Here is a 17,241-nt window from a genome sequence, read left to right on the forward strand (position 1 = left end):
ACCAGCTCAGTCTCATACTTCACAGCTTGTTATGGGTCAAATGTTAAATTTAAGGTAAAATATTGATTAGTCATTATGCTGCTTAGTCTCGTCTTCCCCTTCTGATCCATTCTCCGCCCTTCTCTGCCCTGCTCCGTGCCCTGGAGGCTGACTTCTATGAAATCCATTACCAGGACTACCTTGCCTTCTGCTTTCCAGTTGGGCTTGGCCAACAGAAGGCACCAGCAGGTGGTGAGATGGGCTGAATTATTTACTCCCCAAGGCTGTCTCTGCCCGGCCAGCTAGCAGTGGCTGTGCCCCTATGGGGCAGCCCCTCTTGCGTAGCCACAGAGCTCGTGGGTTCCAGGAACAATACTTCCTTCTCTTGCCCACTGTTGCTAGTCTCTGGGTGCTTGCTTTGTCATCCCTTTCTGGTCCCCCTAACTCTGCTCATCCCTCTGTAATAAACCCTTCCTCAGTCTCTCTTCAGTTACTCCTTTGTGCCATCTGTTTCCTGCTGAGACCCTGACACTGTTGGAGTCATTTTACTAATTAAATATAGTATTCCAGGAACATTTACCAGTTCTAAGGCCTTCACACTGAAAAAAGCCTCCTTTCAACTGGTTTCTAAAACAATGTGGCTATGAATATATGCAAGAAACACACATTATACTTTCAGCTGTACCAAAATTATATCATAAAAAACATCTTTTTTTTTTACAACTGCTCTTAATACTCACCTTATAATCGGGCCGAATATTTGCAAAATATATAAAAGAATCAACAGCTAGTGCAATTTTCAGTCCACCTCCTTCCCAAGACAGTGCAGACAACTGCTTTCCAGGAAACTTCAAAGTACCCAGATGCTGAAAAAAGTAATTATATTTAACCTAAAGTATCACAATTAAATAAAATACCACCAATCACTTCACAGAGATCAAAAGTGGTACAAAAATTATTTTATCAAAGGTTGCTACAAACTTCAAATCATTTCCCTTCAATTTTTATAATGTAAAGCAAACATATGAGAGGAGAAATTTACAAACTATAGCCAAAGAATTCAGTATCAAATTTCGGCAAATCTAAGATGCCAGAGATTTAAATACACATCTTTATTTCTATGTACAACTTAGGAAAGAAAAACACACTGCTAGCTAAAAATAGGACAACTTTTGATTTTAAGATGCATCCCAATTTAGGGTTGTAAAGAATTGCGCTTCTCAGAATCAATGAAATTTTGGAGTAATAAACTCAATCCTTAAAGTCTTGCCTCTCGTTCGTGCCCCATCCCACCCCCAACAGCCAACCAGATGCCAAGCATTTTGTTTTCACTCCTTTCTATCCTCCACTACAACTGCCTTCTTTCTTGACTGAACTATGGGGACAGCCTCCTAACTGCAATTTTTACCTTTTGTCTCTTTTCTCATTCCTGCCCTTCCAATTCAATCTCCACTCACCTGCCACGATTATCATTCTAGAAGACATAGCTAATCATGTCCCACTCTGCTTTTAAAAAATGTTTAATGATTTTTAAAAATCAATAGCTCCCCACCAGTACATTCTCTAGAATAGTATACAGTGACTTTCCCCACTTGCCCAAAACTCTGTGGCTCAATACCTTACGAGTTAGCTGTAATTACTGTTCTCCTCATGACGGAATTACTGTGTCTCCATTCCTTTGGCCCATATAATATCTCTTCTGCCTGAAATCCTCCTTTCCTTTTCCCCAAGACTCCCTCATCCTACTATTCCTTGTCCTCCAGGAGTACTCCTATTCATCCGTCAAGAAACAACTTAAATATCACTTCCTGCCTTCTTCCCTTCCTCTATGGTTCCAGAGAATTTAGACAATGAGCTACTTGAGAGCACTGACTTTATCATATTCACATTTATTTCCCTATCCCTTAATAGATTCCTTGGTAAACAAGTACTCAAAAAAATATCAAGTAAATAAATGTATCATGCCTTCAAATGAATTTCTTCATATACTAACAGTATAGCTAATGGCTACATTAGCAAATGAATAAATGAATACAAGACTTTTTTAATGTGAACAAAGAAAGAAAACATTTTTAACCTATGTTTATTTGACAAAACAGTATAATCCCAAGAATTTTAATAAATTATACTGGTATCCCTCGTTCTTAAGCAGATATGAGCTAAAATCAAATTTAATATATTAAACTCCACTTTACCAGGGAAACCAATGGGTTGTAAAAAAGTTGTAACCTAGGAGGGTCCACTCTATCTGTCCTGCTGCCTGTACGAAACCAGAAGGAAAAAGCAGGGTCTCACAGCATCACTCTTGGTACTGACAGCCCATACTAGGAGGAGAATAAGGCCATCTTCTAACTCTGCGAAACACGCCAGGCAGTGGCAGCAGCAGGGAAAGAACACTGTAGACATGTCCCCAGGGTTACCTCCTTTGATTTTTACAACAGTGCCATGAGGTGTTACCTTTATTTCAGGAAATAAGTTAACCGAGTCTCAGAGGTTAAATAACTTCTCTAAGTGATACCACATTGTAGAAATGGAATTCAAAGCCAAAGCCAGGTCAACCAGTCTATAAACCCCATGCTTTGTCATCCCCTCCCATGGCTAAGACCACACAGAGAAAACTAGAAGACCTCAGCCCTCAGAACCAAAAGTAAATTCTTCCCTGAGGTTTTCCTTAAGTTTAAATCTTTAGTTAATTTCCTCCCAAGTTCTTTCTAATAACATAGATCCAAAAATAAATACCCCATATATTCACTCATTCAAAAAATACTATGACTAAATACCCCGAGGACCTATGCTAGATACCTTTAATTACAACTATACCAAAAACTACTTACAGTTTTCAATTTAACACATAACAGTTGATTTGCAAGATAAAGCCAATAGGCCTTTGAATGCATGTTTTTACACTTGGAGAAGACTGAACTAACAAAAATAAGCTGATAAGATAATATAATGATAAATAAGCCAATGGCAACAAACAAAAATAACGAATAAAGAAAATGAATTCAAAAGAAAGCTATAAACATTGAGATAACTAGAATTCAGATTTTTAATTATTTAGGAACCTTGAGAACTATACTTTTGTTTTTTCTTAGCTTTTACATCTACCAGAAATATTATTAGTTGACAAAGTACAGAGACTACATACTCTCCAGAGCACATTCTGCTGGGTAACTTTCAGCATCAGCTGACACCATTACTTACCCTTACAGAATTTATTAAAATATATTAAAAAGTATTAACATAGTGAAACAACTGGTATAGGTTTTTGTGCAGCCAAAACTAAATATTATTGAAGTCTAAGGTGAATTTATAAAAACAAACAGGATATCCAAAAAGAGACTGAATATAGTCTAAAGTTAGAAAATAAAATAGGTAAAAATTATTAAGCTTAGCTACTAATAAGTTCTCATTTTCTAAATTCTTTAAAATGCACAACATATTAATTCTCCTATTTTATATTTTCCACTGCTGCTTCAAGAAAATTCTCTTCAAAATTTAAATTTATTAATAATTCTATTGAGGATACCATATGTATTTATGAAAAAATGTTTATATTTTAATGTAGCATCACCTAAGATTAATTATAAAGAGATTTTCTTAAAATAATCTATTATTCCACAACAAATTGAAACAATCAGAAGTTTGGGAAAAGGATAGACAGCACATTTAATTTATCATATTAAAACCCCCCCAGATTAATCTGAAACAGCTAAATTACACTAAAAACAACTCAAAAATCAGCTGTAAAGAGATGCATATTCAGATCACAGAGAAAATCCTCTCAATAACTACTCCCTAAGATTTCTTATATGAAACATCTGGTTTTCTAAATGTAAAGATTATAAAATAAATTCCACAATAAAATGAAGGCTTATAATATAAGGATATTATTCAAAGACATACACCTGATAGTTCATCATTTTTACTTAAAATGTCCATTTTAAAAAATGGGACAAGTTTATACCCCCTTCCTCCATTCTTCTTTCCCCTACCTTATTCACTGCATATTTAAATGGAAAGAAAGAAAGACAAAACCTATGATACATTTACCTCACCAAATGGAGTGTAAAACTGCACAGTGTTTACATCTTTGTCCTGAGTGATGGCCTTCTGGGAGCCTGCCACAGCCAACACGCTGCCAGTGTGGTTCCACTGGATACTTACTACATACATGCCACTATCAATTAAAACAGGATCTACAAAAAAAAAGTAATTGTGGTAAAATATTTAGCCTAGAGAACTTTATAATCTTAAGAATAATTTAAAAATTTTTTTAATTCTCCACATTAAAAAAAGAAAAATTACATACTTTGGTCATTCTCATGTCTCATTATTTGGCATCTGCCATTGTCAAAACAAATTGCAAGACAGGGGCAATGTGGCTCCACATAGCCTTCTGTGCCATGGTACCAGTGAATTCCAGCAATACTGATTGCTCCAGTGACATTCACCAAACAATTCAGTTTCATTTTCATCTAAATAAAATCAGTTAGTTAGTATTTTATATTTTAAAACAGGGATTAGTATGAATAGAGTATTATGGAAAGACACTGAAAATAGGATTTAAAAATCTGGTTTTGAATACAAGCTCCATCACTTACTGCTTTACCAACCATGGACAAATCACTTCACCTAAGTTTCAGTTTTCCCCATTTGTAAAATGAGGATTTCAAAAAAGCTCATAGAGTTTTTATGAGACTCAAATGATCAAAGGTATACAAAATTACTCTGAAAATAGCAAAGTGTCATGTAAAAGTTGGTTACTATCACTTCCACCAACGAGTGGGTTCATGTGACATCTTAACCCTCACTAAAAATAAAACTGTCCCATAAGTAGGATCAGAGATCTATCATAGCTAGATCTCACAAAGCTAGAGTTTTTCTTGAGATTCTGCTACCTAAGCCTATTCTATTTTGCCTTCTTTCCAGGACCTGATTTTTGTCCCTTACAGTTTAAATCTTCCATCCTTTTTATAATCTAGTACCTTGCTACAAAAATATCTTTGGTATCTCATGTCACCTTTGGCTTCAGGTATTAGAAGACACAAAGATCAAACTGCACATCATCCTACCCATCATCTCTCAGCTTCAATACACTGAAGCCTTGTATTGAAAAGCCTTGTCCCTCCCAGCTACCAGGAAATCAGAACTAAGAGCATTAATTTACCTTGAAGCAACCCAGAAGGTTTTTTTTAATAAAGTGAATTTTTAGACAACTGGAAAAAAAACCCTGAATTGAAGACTTTCTTGATTACACAAACTATCATAATAAATGAATGTGTACACATATATGAATGATATAAAATAATCATACAAAGTTGTGTAAATAAAAGTAAGGAATATATGTACTTACTATAAAATTCCCTTGATTATCATAAATGTGTATTTCTCCATTTGCCATTCCAAAAAGTAAGATTTTACTATCTGCGGACCATGCTACATGACATAACTGTATACCCTTCAGGTCTTTTCCCCAAATGCGATTCCCTAAAACAAACATAAAACATAATTATTTCCTTAAAAGTTCAAGGTCATGATTCTCTAACAACTGTTCTAGAGATCTTTGTTTCCCTAAAGAGCTCTCACATTCTTCACAGTATTCATGCATTTGTTCAATTTATTCAGTCATTAAATATTTACTGAGCACCTACTATGTGCCAAACACACACTAAGCATTTGAAATAGCAGCTCTTTCTAACTTTCTCCCTTCTCTTCTAAATTCTCACTCAGGACCTCACTCCCAAATAGCAGATGAATTCATCTTTTACTTTGGAAAGAAAATAAAAGCTTTCAAAAAAGAAATCCCCCATTCCCACTTTCAAACATTCAGAACATAACTGAATCTACACTTATCCTTTCTACTTTGCCCCCTAATACAAAGGAAGAGGTATGTATGTCCCCAACCAGACACCAATCTAAAGCTAATCCCTCTACCTGTTCTCTGATCTAATCCCTTCTGAGCTTTGCAAAGATCTCCCTCTACTGATTATTCACATTTTCTCTCTCTCTATTTTTTTGGTTTTGGTTTTGGGTTTTTTTGGCCTCGCAGCACGGCTTGTGGGATCTTAGTTCCCCGACCAGGGATCGAATCCAGGCCTGGCAGTGAAAGCACCCGGTCCTAACCACTGGACCGCCAGGGAATTCCCCTTCTCTTTCTCTTTAAACTCTTCTCTCCAGGCCCTTTCTTAAAAGCATTTAAACATACTCAGATCTATTCCTCTTCAAAACTACCACCTCAGATAAAAACAAACAAACAAATAACTCTCCCTTCAACCCTAAGTTCCCTTCTAACTACCGCCCTATTTCTACCATTCCTTTCCCAGCCAAACTTCTTTTTTTTTTTTTTTTTTTTTCTTTTTGCGGTATGCGGGCCTCTCACTGCTGTGGCCTCTCCCGTCGCGGAGCACAGGCTCCGGACGCGCAGGCCCAGCGGCCACGGCTCACGGGCCCAGCCGCTCCGCGGCATATGGGATCCCCCCAGACCGGGACACGAACCCGTATCCCCTGCATCGGCAGGCGGACTCTCAACCACTGCGCCACCAGGGAGGCCCCCAGCCAAACTTCTTGAAAGAGTTATCCACACTGTCATCTTTGCTTCCTCACCTCGCACTCAACCCTCAAGCCAACACAGTCTGGCTTCTGCCCCATAACTCCCCTGTGGGGAAGGTGAAACTGCCTTTGTGGAGATCACTAATGGCCTCTTGATAAATCCAATGGATGCTTTTTTCTTTTTCTTTCCTTTTTTTTTAAGTACTTAAATTATTTTATTTCATATTTTTACTTTTTTTTATTGGAGTCTAATTGCTTTACAATGTTGTGTTAGTTTCTGCTGTAGAACAAAGTAAATCAGCTATATGTGTACATATATCCCCTCTCTCTTAAGCCTCCCTCCCACCCTCCTCCCTGTCCTTTATTTTGTTTTGACCACCTCTTCCTTCCTTCTTGGTTTCTATGACATCTCCAAGACTTCTACTTTTCAGTATCCTTTATGGAATTCTCTTCTCCTATCCATGCATTAAATGTGCTGGTTCTCACTCTACAGATGGCCCCTGAGTTTTCCATCTATTCCAATGATTTAAATTACCATCCCTATGCTGGTGATTCCCAAAATTATGCCTTCAACCCAGATATTTCTAAGCTGCAGGCGTAAATATCTAACTGTGGTCTAGACATATTTACTTGGATGTCCTATGGGATGACAAAATCAACATGTTGAAAACTGAAATCTCCCCTCAAAACCAATCTTTTCCCACATCCCTTATTTCAATGAAAGGTACCACCATCCATCCAGTGGCAAGCTAAGAACCTGATATCACTCTAGACACTTCCATCCTCTCATCCCCAACCCAATCAATAACAAGGTCCTATCTGTTCTACTATCTAAGTATCTCTAGAATATGTCTACTTACTTCCATCTTCCTTGTCATCACCCTGGTTCAGGCTACCATCCACCATGATCTATCACCTGAATTACCATAGTAATTTCCTAACTGGTACACCTGCCCCATCTTTCTTCCCTTTCTCCTTTCTTCATATTGCAAACATAGAGATGTTCCTAAAGAACAAATCTGACCACATGGCTCCCATTCTTAAAAGCTTTCATTGGACAAAAAACAAAACAAAAAAAACCTTTCATTGGCTTCCCAATGATCTTAGAGTTAAGTCCAAACTCCTTCTATAACTTATAATCTGCATGATCTGGCCTCTGCTAATCTTTCTAATTTCATCACATACAGCTCTTCTTCCTTTAGTATTATACTATACTGATTCTCAAAATTGTTTCAATATCCCAAAACATGGCTAAGTTCAACTCCTCTGGACCTCCTCAAATGCTATCTCTTAGGCCTAGGACATTCTACACACCAACCTTCTTTGTGGCTAATGCCTCAGCACAGATATCATTTCCTTTAGGATGCCTTCCCTGGTCCCTCTAAGTCCAGGCTACATAATTCTTCTACATGTTGCTGTCTTTTCCCTGTCTTAGTACCTATCACAACGCATTGTAATTGCTTGGTTACTTATCCATCTCTCCTGATCTAGATCTGGAATATTTTTTTGCTGTATCTAGTGCCTAAAACTACAGCTGTCACTTTGAAGACTCTCAGAAACAGAATTTTTTTATACCAAAAAAAATTTTTTAAATAAATTCATTCTTGGGGCTTCCCTGGTGGCGCAGTGGTTGAGAGTCCGCCTGCCGATGCAGGGGACGCGGGTTCGTGCCCCGATCCCGGAAGATCCCACATGCCGCGGAGCGGCTGGGCCCGCGAGCCATGGCCGCGGAGCCTGTGTGTCCGGAGCCTGTGCTCCGCAGCGGGAGAGGCCACAGCAGTGAGAGGCCCGCGTACAGCAAAAATAAATAAATAAATAAATAAATAAATAAATAAATAAATAAATAAATTCTTTAATAGAGAGAACTTCACACTTAAAACAAAGGTACAGACTCTCAGAAGGCCCGGTGTTATCTACGAACTAGAATTTTAAAGACATAGGTTTGAAGGCTACAAAACAACAAACAATGACATGCTCAGTTCTATTAAAAAATGACTAGATCATTTCACAATATATAAAAATACTGAATCATTATGTTGTACACCTGAAACTAATGTTATATGTCAATTTTATCTCAATTTTTAAAAAGTGATAGATCTCTATATACTTTTTGAAACTAAAATCTACATATTTATAATATAGTCTAACAAGTATAAAGATAAATCATATAATTAGGTAGACATATTTAAAATAACTGAGACATAAAAAGAAATGAAATTGAGCTATTTGTAATGAGGTGGATGGACCTAGAGTCTGTCATACAGAGTGAAGTAAGTCAGAAAGAGAAAGACAAATACTCTATGCTGACACATATATATGGAATTTAAGAAAAAAAAATGTCATGAAGAACATAGGGGTAAGACAGGAATACAGACACAGACCTACTAAAGAATGGACTTGAGGATATGGGGAGGGGGAAGGGTAAGCTGTGACAAAGTGAAAGAGCGGCATGGACATATATACACTACCAAACGTAAGGTAGATAGCTAGTGGGAAGCAGCCGCATAGCACAGGGAGATCAGCTCGGTGCTTTGTGACCGCCTGGAGGGGTGGGATAGGGAGGGTGGGAGGGAGACGCAAAAGGGAGGGGATATGGGAACATATGTATATGTATAACTGATTAAATTTGTTATAAAGCAAAAAATAAAAAAAAATAAAAAAATAAAAAAAATAAAAAATAAAAATAAAATAAAATAAAATAACTGAGAAATTAATTCATTTTTTTCCAGTACTGTAGAAAAAAGAATTTAAATAGATTTTGTACTTGAATATACTTAAAAATAAGTAATTCTTAAATGTCATCAAATTGTACAGTAACTATTTTCTCTTTTAATGTTTATTTTTCTGTCAGAACATATGATAATTAATTTAAATTTAATTTAAACCTCTAAAGATTAAAAATGTCAGCTAAATCTTGATCTTAGCTCTGGATGCAAAAATGCATTACCATCCACTGAACCAACTATCACAGCCCCATCCTCATATACAATGCAGATCTTCTGTCCATCAGCATTCCAGCTCATGCTTCGAACCACTGATTTATTTCTATTGTTGATCATCTCCTCATACCAAGAGCCTGTTTTCACAAAGAAAAACAAATGACAAGTCAAAACTTTCACATCTAATAAATGGGACTTCAGAGTTGAAACATTCCATAAAATACACTGTGGGATAAATAACTGCAAAGCTTTCTACAACCTGAGACATTAAACTATGAAATCTTTAAATCCAACAGAACAAGATGAAAAACTAACTTAGGCCTTGACGAATAATTGCTTCAAAGATTACCACAGAAAACACAATAAATGTCCATCTTTTTTTTTCTCTCTCTTTCTCGCTTTCTTTCTTTCTTCCTTTTTTTCTGTCAATTAAAAAATAAAACTTCATTTGCTTCTGAAGGCCGAAACAACTGATTTTTCTCAAAGTCTGACTTTTCCCACTTGAGAACACCTCAGATAATAACCAAGGGAAGAACAAAATAACCACAATTACTTCATAAGTATGCACAAACTCTCCAATGACTAATTATAGGCATATTAAATATAAGCATATTATGTAAAAGCTCTAAGACTGCTTGAAAAAACTTTTAAACAGTTCATATCACATTAGTGATATCACATCACTAATGCTGAGTGACAAAAACGTTCTTGTACATGGGGTTGGAGTGAGATGTGACTTGTCTCAAGGTGTAACCAAATGTGAGGCAAATCACAGGGCTATTCTGTTTTCTTTTTGTTTTTCAAAAGGCTTTACTACATTCTGGTACAGGAATTCTGGCCTGAAGCCAAGCAAGTAATCATGTAACATGGAATAACTAGTCAGAGCAGGGTATTATCCATCAAGACTGAGGCTCAGAGAAGATCTACTTTGGAAAAAGACAAAGTTTAATCTCCTATATTTTCACATTCTACTCACTACACACATATACACAGACATAAACTTTAAAAATAAATAAATGAGTTTGTGTACTACAGCATGTTTTAATTAAGAATTTTAAAAGGTATACACCGTAAATGTTTTTAAAACAAAACACATAAACTAAAGTACACTTTTCATTTAAAGGTGATGGCTACAGGCCCCAAGAGAACATGTTTATGAGTTATTTATCTGGTAATAGTGATGCACCTAAATTAATCCCTCTCTTGTTCTCTCTTGTGGGCAAAAGACACAAATTGTGAGCCAGTAGTCAGAGCTGAGATAAAATCTATATCCAAGAAGGAAAAGGAAGCTAACTGACTCATTAAAGGAAATTAATTATTGCTTTTGACATCTTTATAAATGTGTTTTTATCTGCTGAACTAACTCCAGCCACTGACCACAGAGAAACTAATCTTACTGGAAACCTGAAAACAAGAGCTATCTCAAGCAGAAATGACTCTGCCAAGAGCCTAAGTTCAGTTTGAAGATAACCAACAGTCACATAATTCACTTTCTTAATGCAAGGTCACAGTTCAAAAGAAATAAGGTTAAAGGGAAAAGTAGGAAGCCATAAACCCAGAAATCTCACCCCTGTGAACTCCTACTGCCAGTTAAAATGGGTCTATTTCAAAGATGTTATTTCCCCATTCAAGTACTGTAATCCAGACTCCAATTTGGGAAAGATTAAATAAGCTCTCCTAAAATACCTTTATATAACATCCAAACAATGATAAGACCATTTTGATCACTGGTAGTCAACTTCTGATATTGTTCATTCCATGTTACAACTTGAACAGAACCTAAAAAATTATAAGACAATTTAGAAACTAAAAAAGAGCTACAATTAATTTCAAATTTATATTTTATAATAAACACCAAGAGCATGTTAAAATCAATACTGTTCCTGGGCAACAAACAGCAATGAACAGTCTTTAATATTACTCAAAAATGTTCACAGGATGCAGTTACTATTATCACTCATTTCTACAATAATGCATAATACTAATTTTCATGTTTATTCCTATTTCATGCCAGCTAAGGTACCAATTATGATCAGCTGCAAAAGCTGCTATGTATCTGATGACCAAAACAAATGTAAGTAAGATTTACCCAATTTGTCTGACTCCCCAAGGTTATATGCCCAAAGGACATCATAATAAGTACTTGTTTTGGGGGGAAGGTGGTATTTGTTTGTCATTAATATGTCCCCTAATCTCTCCCCCTGCACCACACCTTGTTTTCCATTCTAGTAGTAACACACTCTTGAGCAGCTCTTAAACCTCTGGGTTATAGGAACAAATTTTTTTTTTTTTAGTTTTTTTCATCCTTAAATATTTATTGTATATTTCCTAAGAACAAAGACATTCTCTTTCAAAATTATTTTACAAATTAGAAATTTTAACACTGATACAATATTATCTCCAACCCACAGTCCACATTTAAGTTTTATCAATTGTCCAAATAATGTCCTTTATAGATACTTGTTTTTCTCATTTCAAGATCTAGTCTAGGATCATCTAATACATTCAGTTGTCAGGTCTCTTTAGTCTACTTTTATCTGGGACAATAAAACAGACTCTAAAAAAGGATTATATCCTATCCATAGACAGATAACAGTATTTTTAATATTTAAAATTACAGCTACTTTTTTTCATATCTATTGAAGATGTTATTTAATCATGTGAAAGTTGTTGAATGATTCTAGGCTGTGTTAATTACGGCTAAATAGAAATGATTACTTTAAATATTACCATCATTTAAAATGATGACATTTTTGCATTAAGTATATGGTTTCTAAATACCTAAAGACAATACTATTCAAATATGATTTAAAAATTTACATGACTCACCACTATGACCTTCAAGAGTCTGATTCATAGAAAGGTTACTAGGGGCTGCAAGACCCCTCAATTTTGCATCATCTAGAACAAAAACAAAAACAAAAACTACTATGGAAAATATATAAAAGTGACAGATTATAAGATTTTGATATTTCTTGCTTTTTTTCAAAGGAGTTCCTATTCCTGGACAATATTAGAAAGATTTTTCTAAGCATGCCTTATCCTGATCTGTTTTTCTCAACATGGACAATAACACCTACCCCCTTGCAAAGATGTTATTCTGGCAAAATAAAGCAAAATGTATAAAAGAACATTGTTTATTCAGTATACTGAATATATTAGTAATTATTATTGCTACTTATTCCTTCCCAAAAGATAACACATAGAAGTATTTATGACATATAGATTGAGAATTCTAAAGCATAAGAGGGATCAAAAAGCAAAGACCTTGGAAACTAGTTTTTACTAGATTTTGCAGAATCTTATATTCATTCATTCATTCATTCATTCAACAAATATTTATTGAATGTCTACACTCTTCTATGCACTGTGGAAGACTCTGAAAATAAATGATGAACAAAAGCCCTCTGCCCTCAGAGAGCTTGTAGTCTACTAAGGGGACAGATATTAAATACACACACGCCCAAAAAAATATACATGCATACATATAAAATTATAAACTGGGGAAGTAAAGGCGTAATAGGAGACAGTAACAGAAGGGGATTAATTTAGATTGAAGGGAGAACCAGGGAAGGATTTCTGAAGAAACGATATCTAAACTGAGACTGAAGGAGAAACTGGGAAAAGCCAAGCCAGGTAGGGGGGAAAGTATTCCAGGCTAGGAAACAGCAAGTGCAAAGGCCCCTGGGTAGAAGTATAGAGCCTTCGGTAAACTGAAAGAAGGCCTATGTGGTTGAATTAGTGGAGAATGGCATAAGATAAGGCAGAAGTGATAGGCACAGAAAAAACTATAAAGTTTTTGCAGGAAGCGATAAAAATTTTACATTTTATCCAAAGTGCAATGTAAGCCTTTAAAGACTGTTTTTTATTTAAAGTGACTTATTCTCCTTGATTACTAATCATACTATAGAGAAGAATACAATAATACAATAATATAAAATGTCATCTCAGTAAATTAATCTTCACTTAGAAAATCTGATTGTTACATGTAAAATATAACATTTAAAACATTCATTTAAAAATACAAATTTATGGGCTTCCCTGGTGGCGCAGTGGTTGAGAGTCTGCCTGTCGATGCAGGGGACACGGGTTCATGCCCCGGTCCAGGAAGATCCCGCATGCCGCAGAGCGGCTGGGCCCGTGAGCCATGGCTGCTGAGCCTGCGCGTCCGGAGCCTGTGCTCCACAACAGGAGAGGCCACAACAGTGAGAGGCCCGCGTACGGCAAAAATAAAAAATAAAAAAAATAAAAATACAAATAAAAATTTATCAAAATCTTAAGAATTTGTGAGAGTGGGAATTATAAAAGTTGATGCTGAAGAAAATTCTCCTTTCAGGTAACATGTATCTTTAAAAATTATGAAAAATATTCTTTATTCTGAAAACAATCTCAGGAAAAAAAAATACCTGAGTTCCTCTAAAACCATTAGTTCTAATTATCCAGTTACTGTCTTGGTAACATTAACAATAATACACATATATAACATCACAATCATCTGTCAAACAATTAGGATAGAATAAATGTTGACATACATGTTAGGTTGAACATTATTTTTTTAACAGAGGGTTCTTTCACTCATTGACTCTTTCAAAGATTGTACTACACACTTAAGCCTTATTCCACTCTTCTAAAAAAAATTTGATACATTCTTCCTAACTTATAGCACTGAAAATCCATTCTAATGCCTATGGTCATAGTGACTGTGACCAAGTAAAATTAGTGATATGTGATTCCAAGGGTTTGCAGGACCTCACATATTTGAAAGTGTGATGAAGTAGCTCCATCTTTCCATTTGTTTATATGGTCTGAATTCACAGTTCTGCATAGCGGGTATGTTTTCTCTTTGTTAAACCACAAAGTACAGGGCTCTTGACAAAACATATTCTGACAGATGACAATAAGTTTTTGAAATTCTACTTGACATGGTGAACAAACAGCAACCACATCTGAACACTGTCTTTTGCTGGCAGCAACTCCAGAACTTGATCATGCAGAAAATATCTGCAAAACATACCTGAAAGTTCTGATGTCCAAAAAAAAAAAAAGTCAAAAGTTTTCAAAGAGGTGGAGTAAAGCCACCAAGATCCCAAGACGCCACTGAGTTACATTAAACTCCCCATGGCCAATAAACAAACCAAACTGGCATGGTATGTGCTTCTAAAAGCACATACCAATAACTCTTGGAATTAAAAGGCCTGATGAAAGGAGGCACCAAAAAAAGAAGGCATTTGAAACCCATGAAGAGGGATTTCGGAATGAAATCAGTAACTCCAGCCATCCAAAGTATCTCCCAGAAGCTCAAAAAGTCCAAAGGATTTAAAAAGATTAAACTGTCATAAAGTGACTGAGAATGAGAGATAGAACAAAGGAGAACAGAAGACCCTGCCCAGAACACCAGTAACCAAGCACACTAAATCTCTGAGCACCTTTATCTTGGGAAAACCTGGCTGACATTCATAAACATCAGTTTTTACATTTTGCATTCATAAAACTTGTTAGCTTTTATTTGCATCCGTAAAAGTTGTTAGCAGCCCAATTCCAAGAGAAATTCCTGTTATGTGCTGCATAGTAAGTTTGACAAGCAGGATCAAAATATATGGAAGACATTTTGGTAACACTTGAAGAGAGGGTGGGGTTCTGAGAAGGAGCTGCTATGGGATCTCCAGACTCCCTGGCAGGATCACCTGACTGCCTTGCTTCTCTGCGTGACGGGCTACAAGTGACTATGTGCACATCCATGGGTACAGCTATGGACACCTGACCTGGTATTTCTGGAGCTTGGGTTTTCAGCACATCCTTTAGGTATGGAGTTGGTGTGGATCATGAACATCTCTAGAACAAAGGCAAGAAGCTTCGCGTGTCCCTCTTGCTACACGGGCACGTCGGAAGGCTGAGGCGCTCCCACTGCCTGCAGTTCCTGAAGGACTATGCAGGTGGCTACAGTTGGCTTGTATGGTCTTGGAACACTTTTTCTCTGACCTGAATGTTTGCTTTAGGGTGATACCTCCTCTAATGAAGATGAGTAGACTGTACCCTCTGCAGCAGTGCCAGGAAGAGCAAGAGATGCCATCACTCGTCAGGGCCATTTTACCCTCAAACCCCACCAAAAGCAACTCTGGCCCAAGCTGGCAGCCCTTTAGAGACTTTCAGCAGGGAAATAACATGATCTGGTTCCTTTTTTTTTTTTTTTTTTAAGATCACAATAGCTGGAGTGTGAAGAATAGACTAGAAAGAGGCAAGAAACAATGAAGGGAGGGAAACTGATTCTCCCAACAGTCTAGGTGAGAGCTGATAGTGGCTGGGACTAGAGAGGTAGCACGAGACAAAGGACAAGGATGGATTCAGATACTCTTTGGAGATAGAAGCATAGGGTTGTTGATGAAGGTGATGTTAAGTGCAAAGAAGGGGTCTTCTAGCTTGAGCAAATGGGTGAAATTTAAGATATTTATTGAAATGGAGAGAAATGAAAGAAGATATATGGGAGAAGGTCAAGAGTTCAGTCATAGACAAAGTTAAGTATGAGATGCCTGTGAAAGATTCTTGCGGAGATGTCCAAGTCTGAAAAATCAGAACTGGGCTACAGATATATATTTAGGAATCGTCACCCCATAGATGGCATTTAAAGCCAAGGGAATGAAAGAACAAGTCTAAAGAGAAAGTAAAACGAAGAGAGCGCAGAACCAAGTTCTCAGGAATTCGAAAAGTTAGAGGAGAAGCTAGTAAAGAGACTGAGAACTTACCAGAAGGGAAAGGAGGGGAAGGCACTATGTATAGATAGAACAGTAATTTAAAACATTTCTATTCTCCTTTTGTCTTGAAAAATAATGGTTCAAGACAGAAGGAAAGGTCAGATGCTGATAAGAACCCAAAAAAGCCGTCCATGAGATTTGGAAAATGAAAGTCACTGGTGAGGGAGAAAAAACGGGGAGAAAGCAGACTGATACTCCAAGGATAGAGAGAAGATAAAAAAGTGATGAGGTCCCTGACAAGGTGAGAGGAGGTGAGCTCCAGCAAAACCTGTGGAAGTTGGCCTGTGAGAGAAGAAGGATACTGCCTCCCCATCTTAACCTGATGTAAGAAGCTGGGGCAAACGCTGGTTCTAGTTCCTTTCCTTCTAAGGCAAGGGAGTGAAAACTGGGAATGCCACCACAGGGGATGCAAAGTAGTGCTTCAAATGTACTCGGCATGCAATATCTGGTGATTGTTACTGGAGGGCTCTGTTGCATCACAACTATTATTATTAAATACAGTAGACTGACCTTTTAAGAATCATCCAACAATATTTCTCATACTTATCTCTTTCAACATGATTTACACTCATTAAGTTCCAAAACAAATAATTTACTCCACATTCCAAGCCTCTCAAGAAACTATTTCCCATCTTGCTCGCTAATTTCAAAGAATACTCTAACCACACTTCATCAAAAATGCAGAACAGGGACTTCCCTGGTGGTGCGGTGGATAAGACTATGTGTTCCCAGTGCAGGGGGCCAGGGTTCGATCCCTGGTCAGGGAACTAGATCCCACATGCATGCCGCAACAAAGAGTTCGCATGCCACAACTAAGGAGTCCGCGTGCTGCAACTAAGGACCCGGTGAGCCACAACTAAGGAGACTGCGAGCCACAACTAAGAAGCCCGCCTGCTGCAACTAAGACCTGGTGCAACCAAATAAATAAATAAATAAAATACCAATTTAAAAAGCATATATACATATTTTTTAAGTGCAGAACAGGAAATGGAGTAATTTTTTTCTTGAAAAGCCTTCAATAT

At 36.9% G+C, this 17,241-nt stretch overlaps 1 protein-coding gene and 1 pseudogene across 2 annotated transcripts in view; both read right to left on the reverse strand.

The window, feature by feature from the left end:
* WDR35 (WD repeat domain 35) overlaps positions 1-17,241 on the reverse strand; it is a 61,437-nt gene that overhangs the window by 41,058 nt on the left and 3,138 nt on the right. The window contains exons 3-9 of the mRNA XM_082643115.1: positions 12,300-12,371; positions 11,157-11,249; positions 9,479-9,607; positions 5,336-5,469; positions 4,292-4,457; positions 4,033-4,178; positions 720-845 (exon numbers count right to left, since the gene is read on the reverse strand). Coding sequence (XP_082499241.1) covers positions 720-845; positions 4,033-4,178; positions 4,292-4,457; positions 5,336-5,469; positions 9,479-9,607; positions 11,157-11,249; positions 12,300-12,371 — 866 coding nt within the window. The remainder of the gene's footprint in view (positions 1-719; positions 846-4,032; positions 4,179-4,291; positions 4,458-5,335; positions 5,470-9,478; positions 9,608-11,156; positions 11,250-12,299; positions 12,372-17,241) is intronic.
* On the reverse strand, positions 14,187-15,556 carry LOC309815892 (E3 ubiquitin-protein ligase RNFT1-like; annotated as a pseudogene). Its single transcript has 2 exons — positions 14,963-15,556; positions 14,187-14,917 (listed from the first exon to the last, which is right to left on the reverse strand). The product of its transcript is annotated as an E3 ubiquitin-protein ligase RNFT1-like (transcript).

The sequence above is a fragment of the Mesoplodon mirus genome, assembly GCF_964341445.2.
Source record: "Mesoplodon mirus genome assembly, chromosome: 14".
Taxonomy (NCBI): Eukaryota; Metazoa; Chordata; class Mammalia; order Artiodactyla; family Ziphiidae; genus Mesoplodon; species Mesoplodon mirus.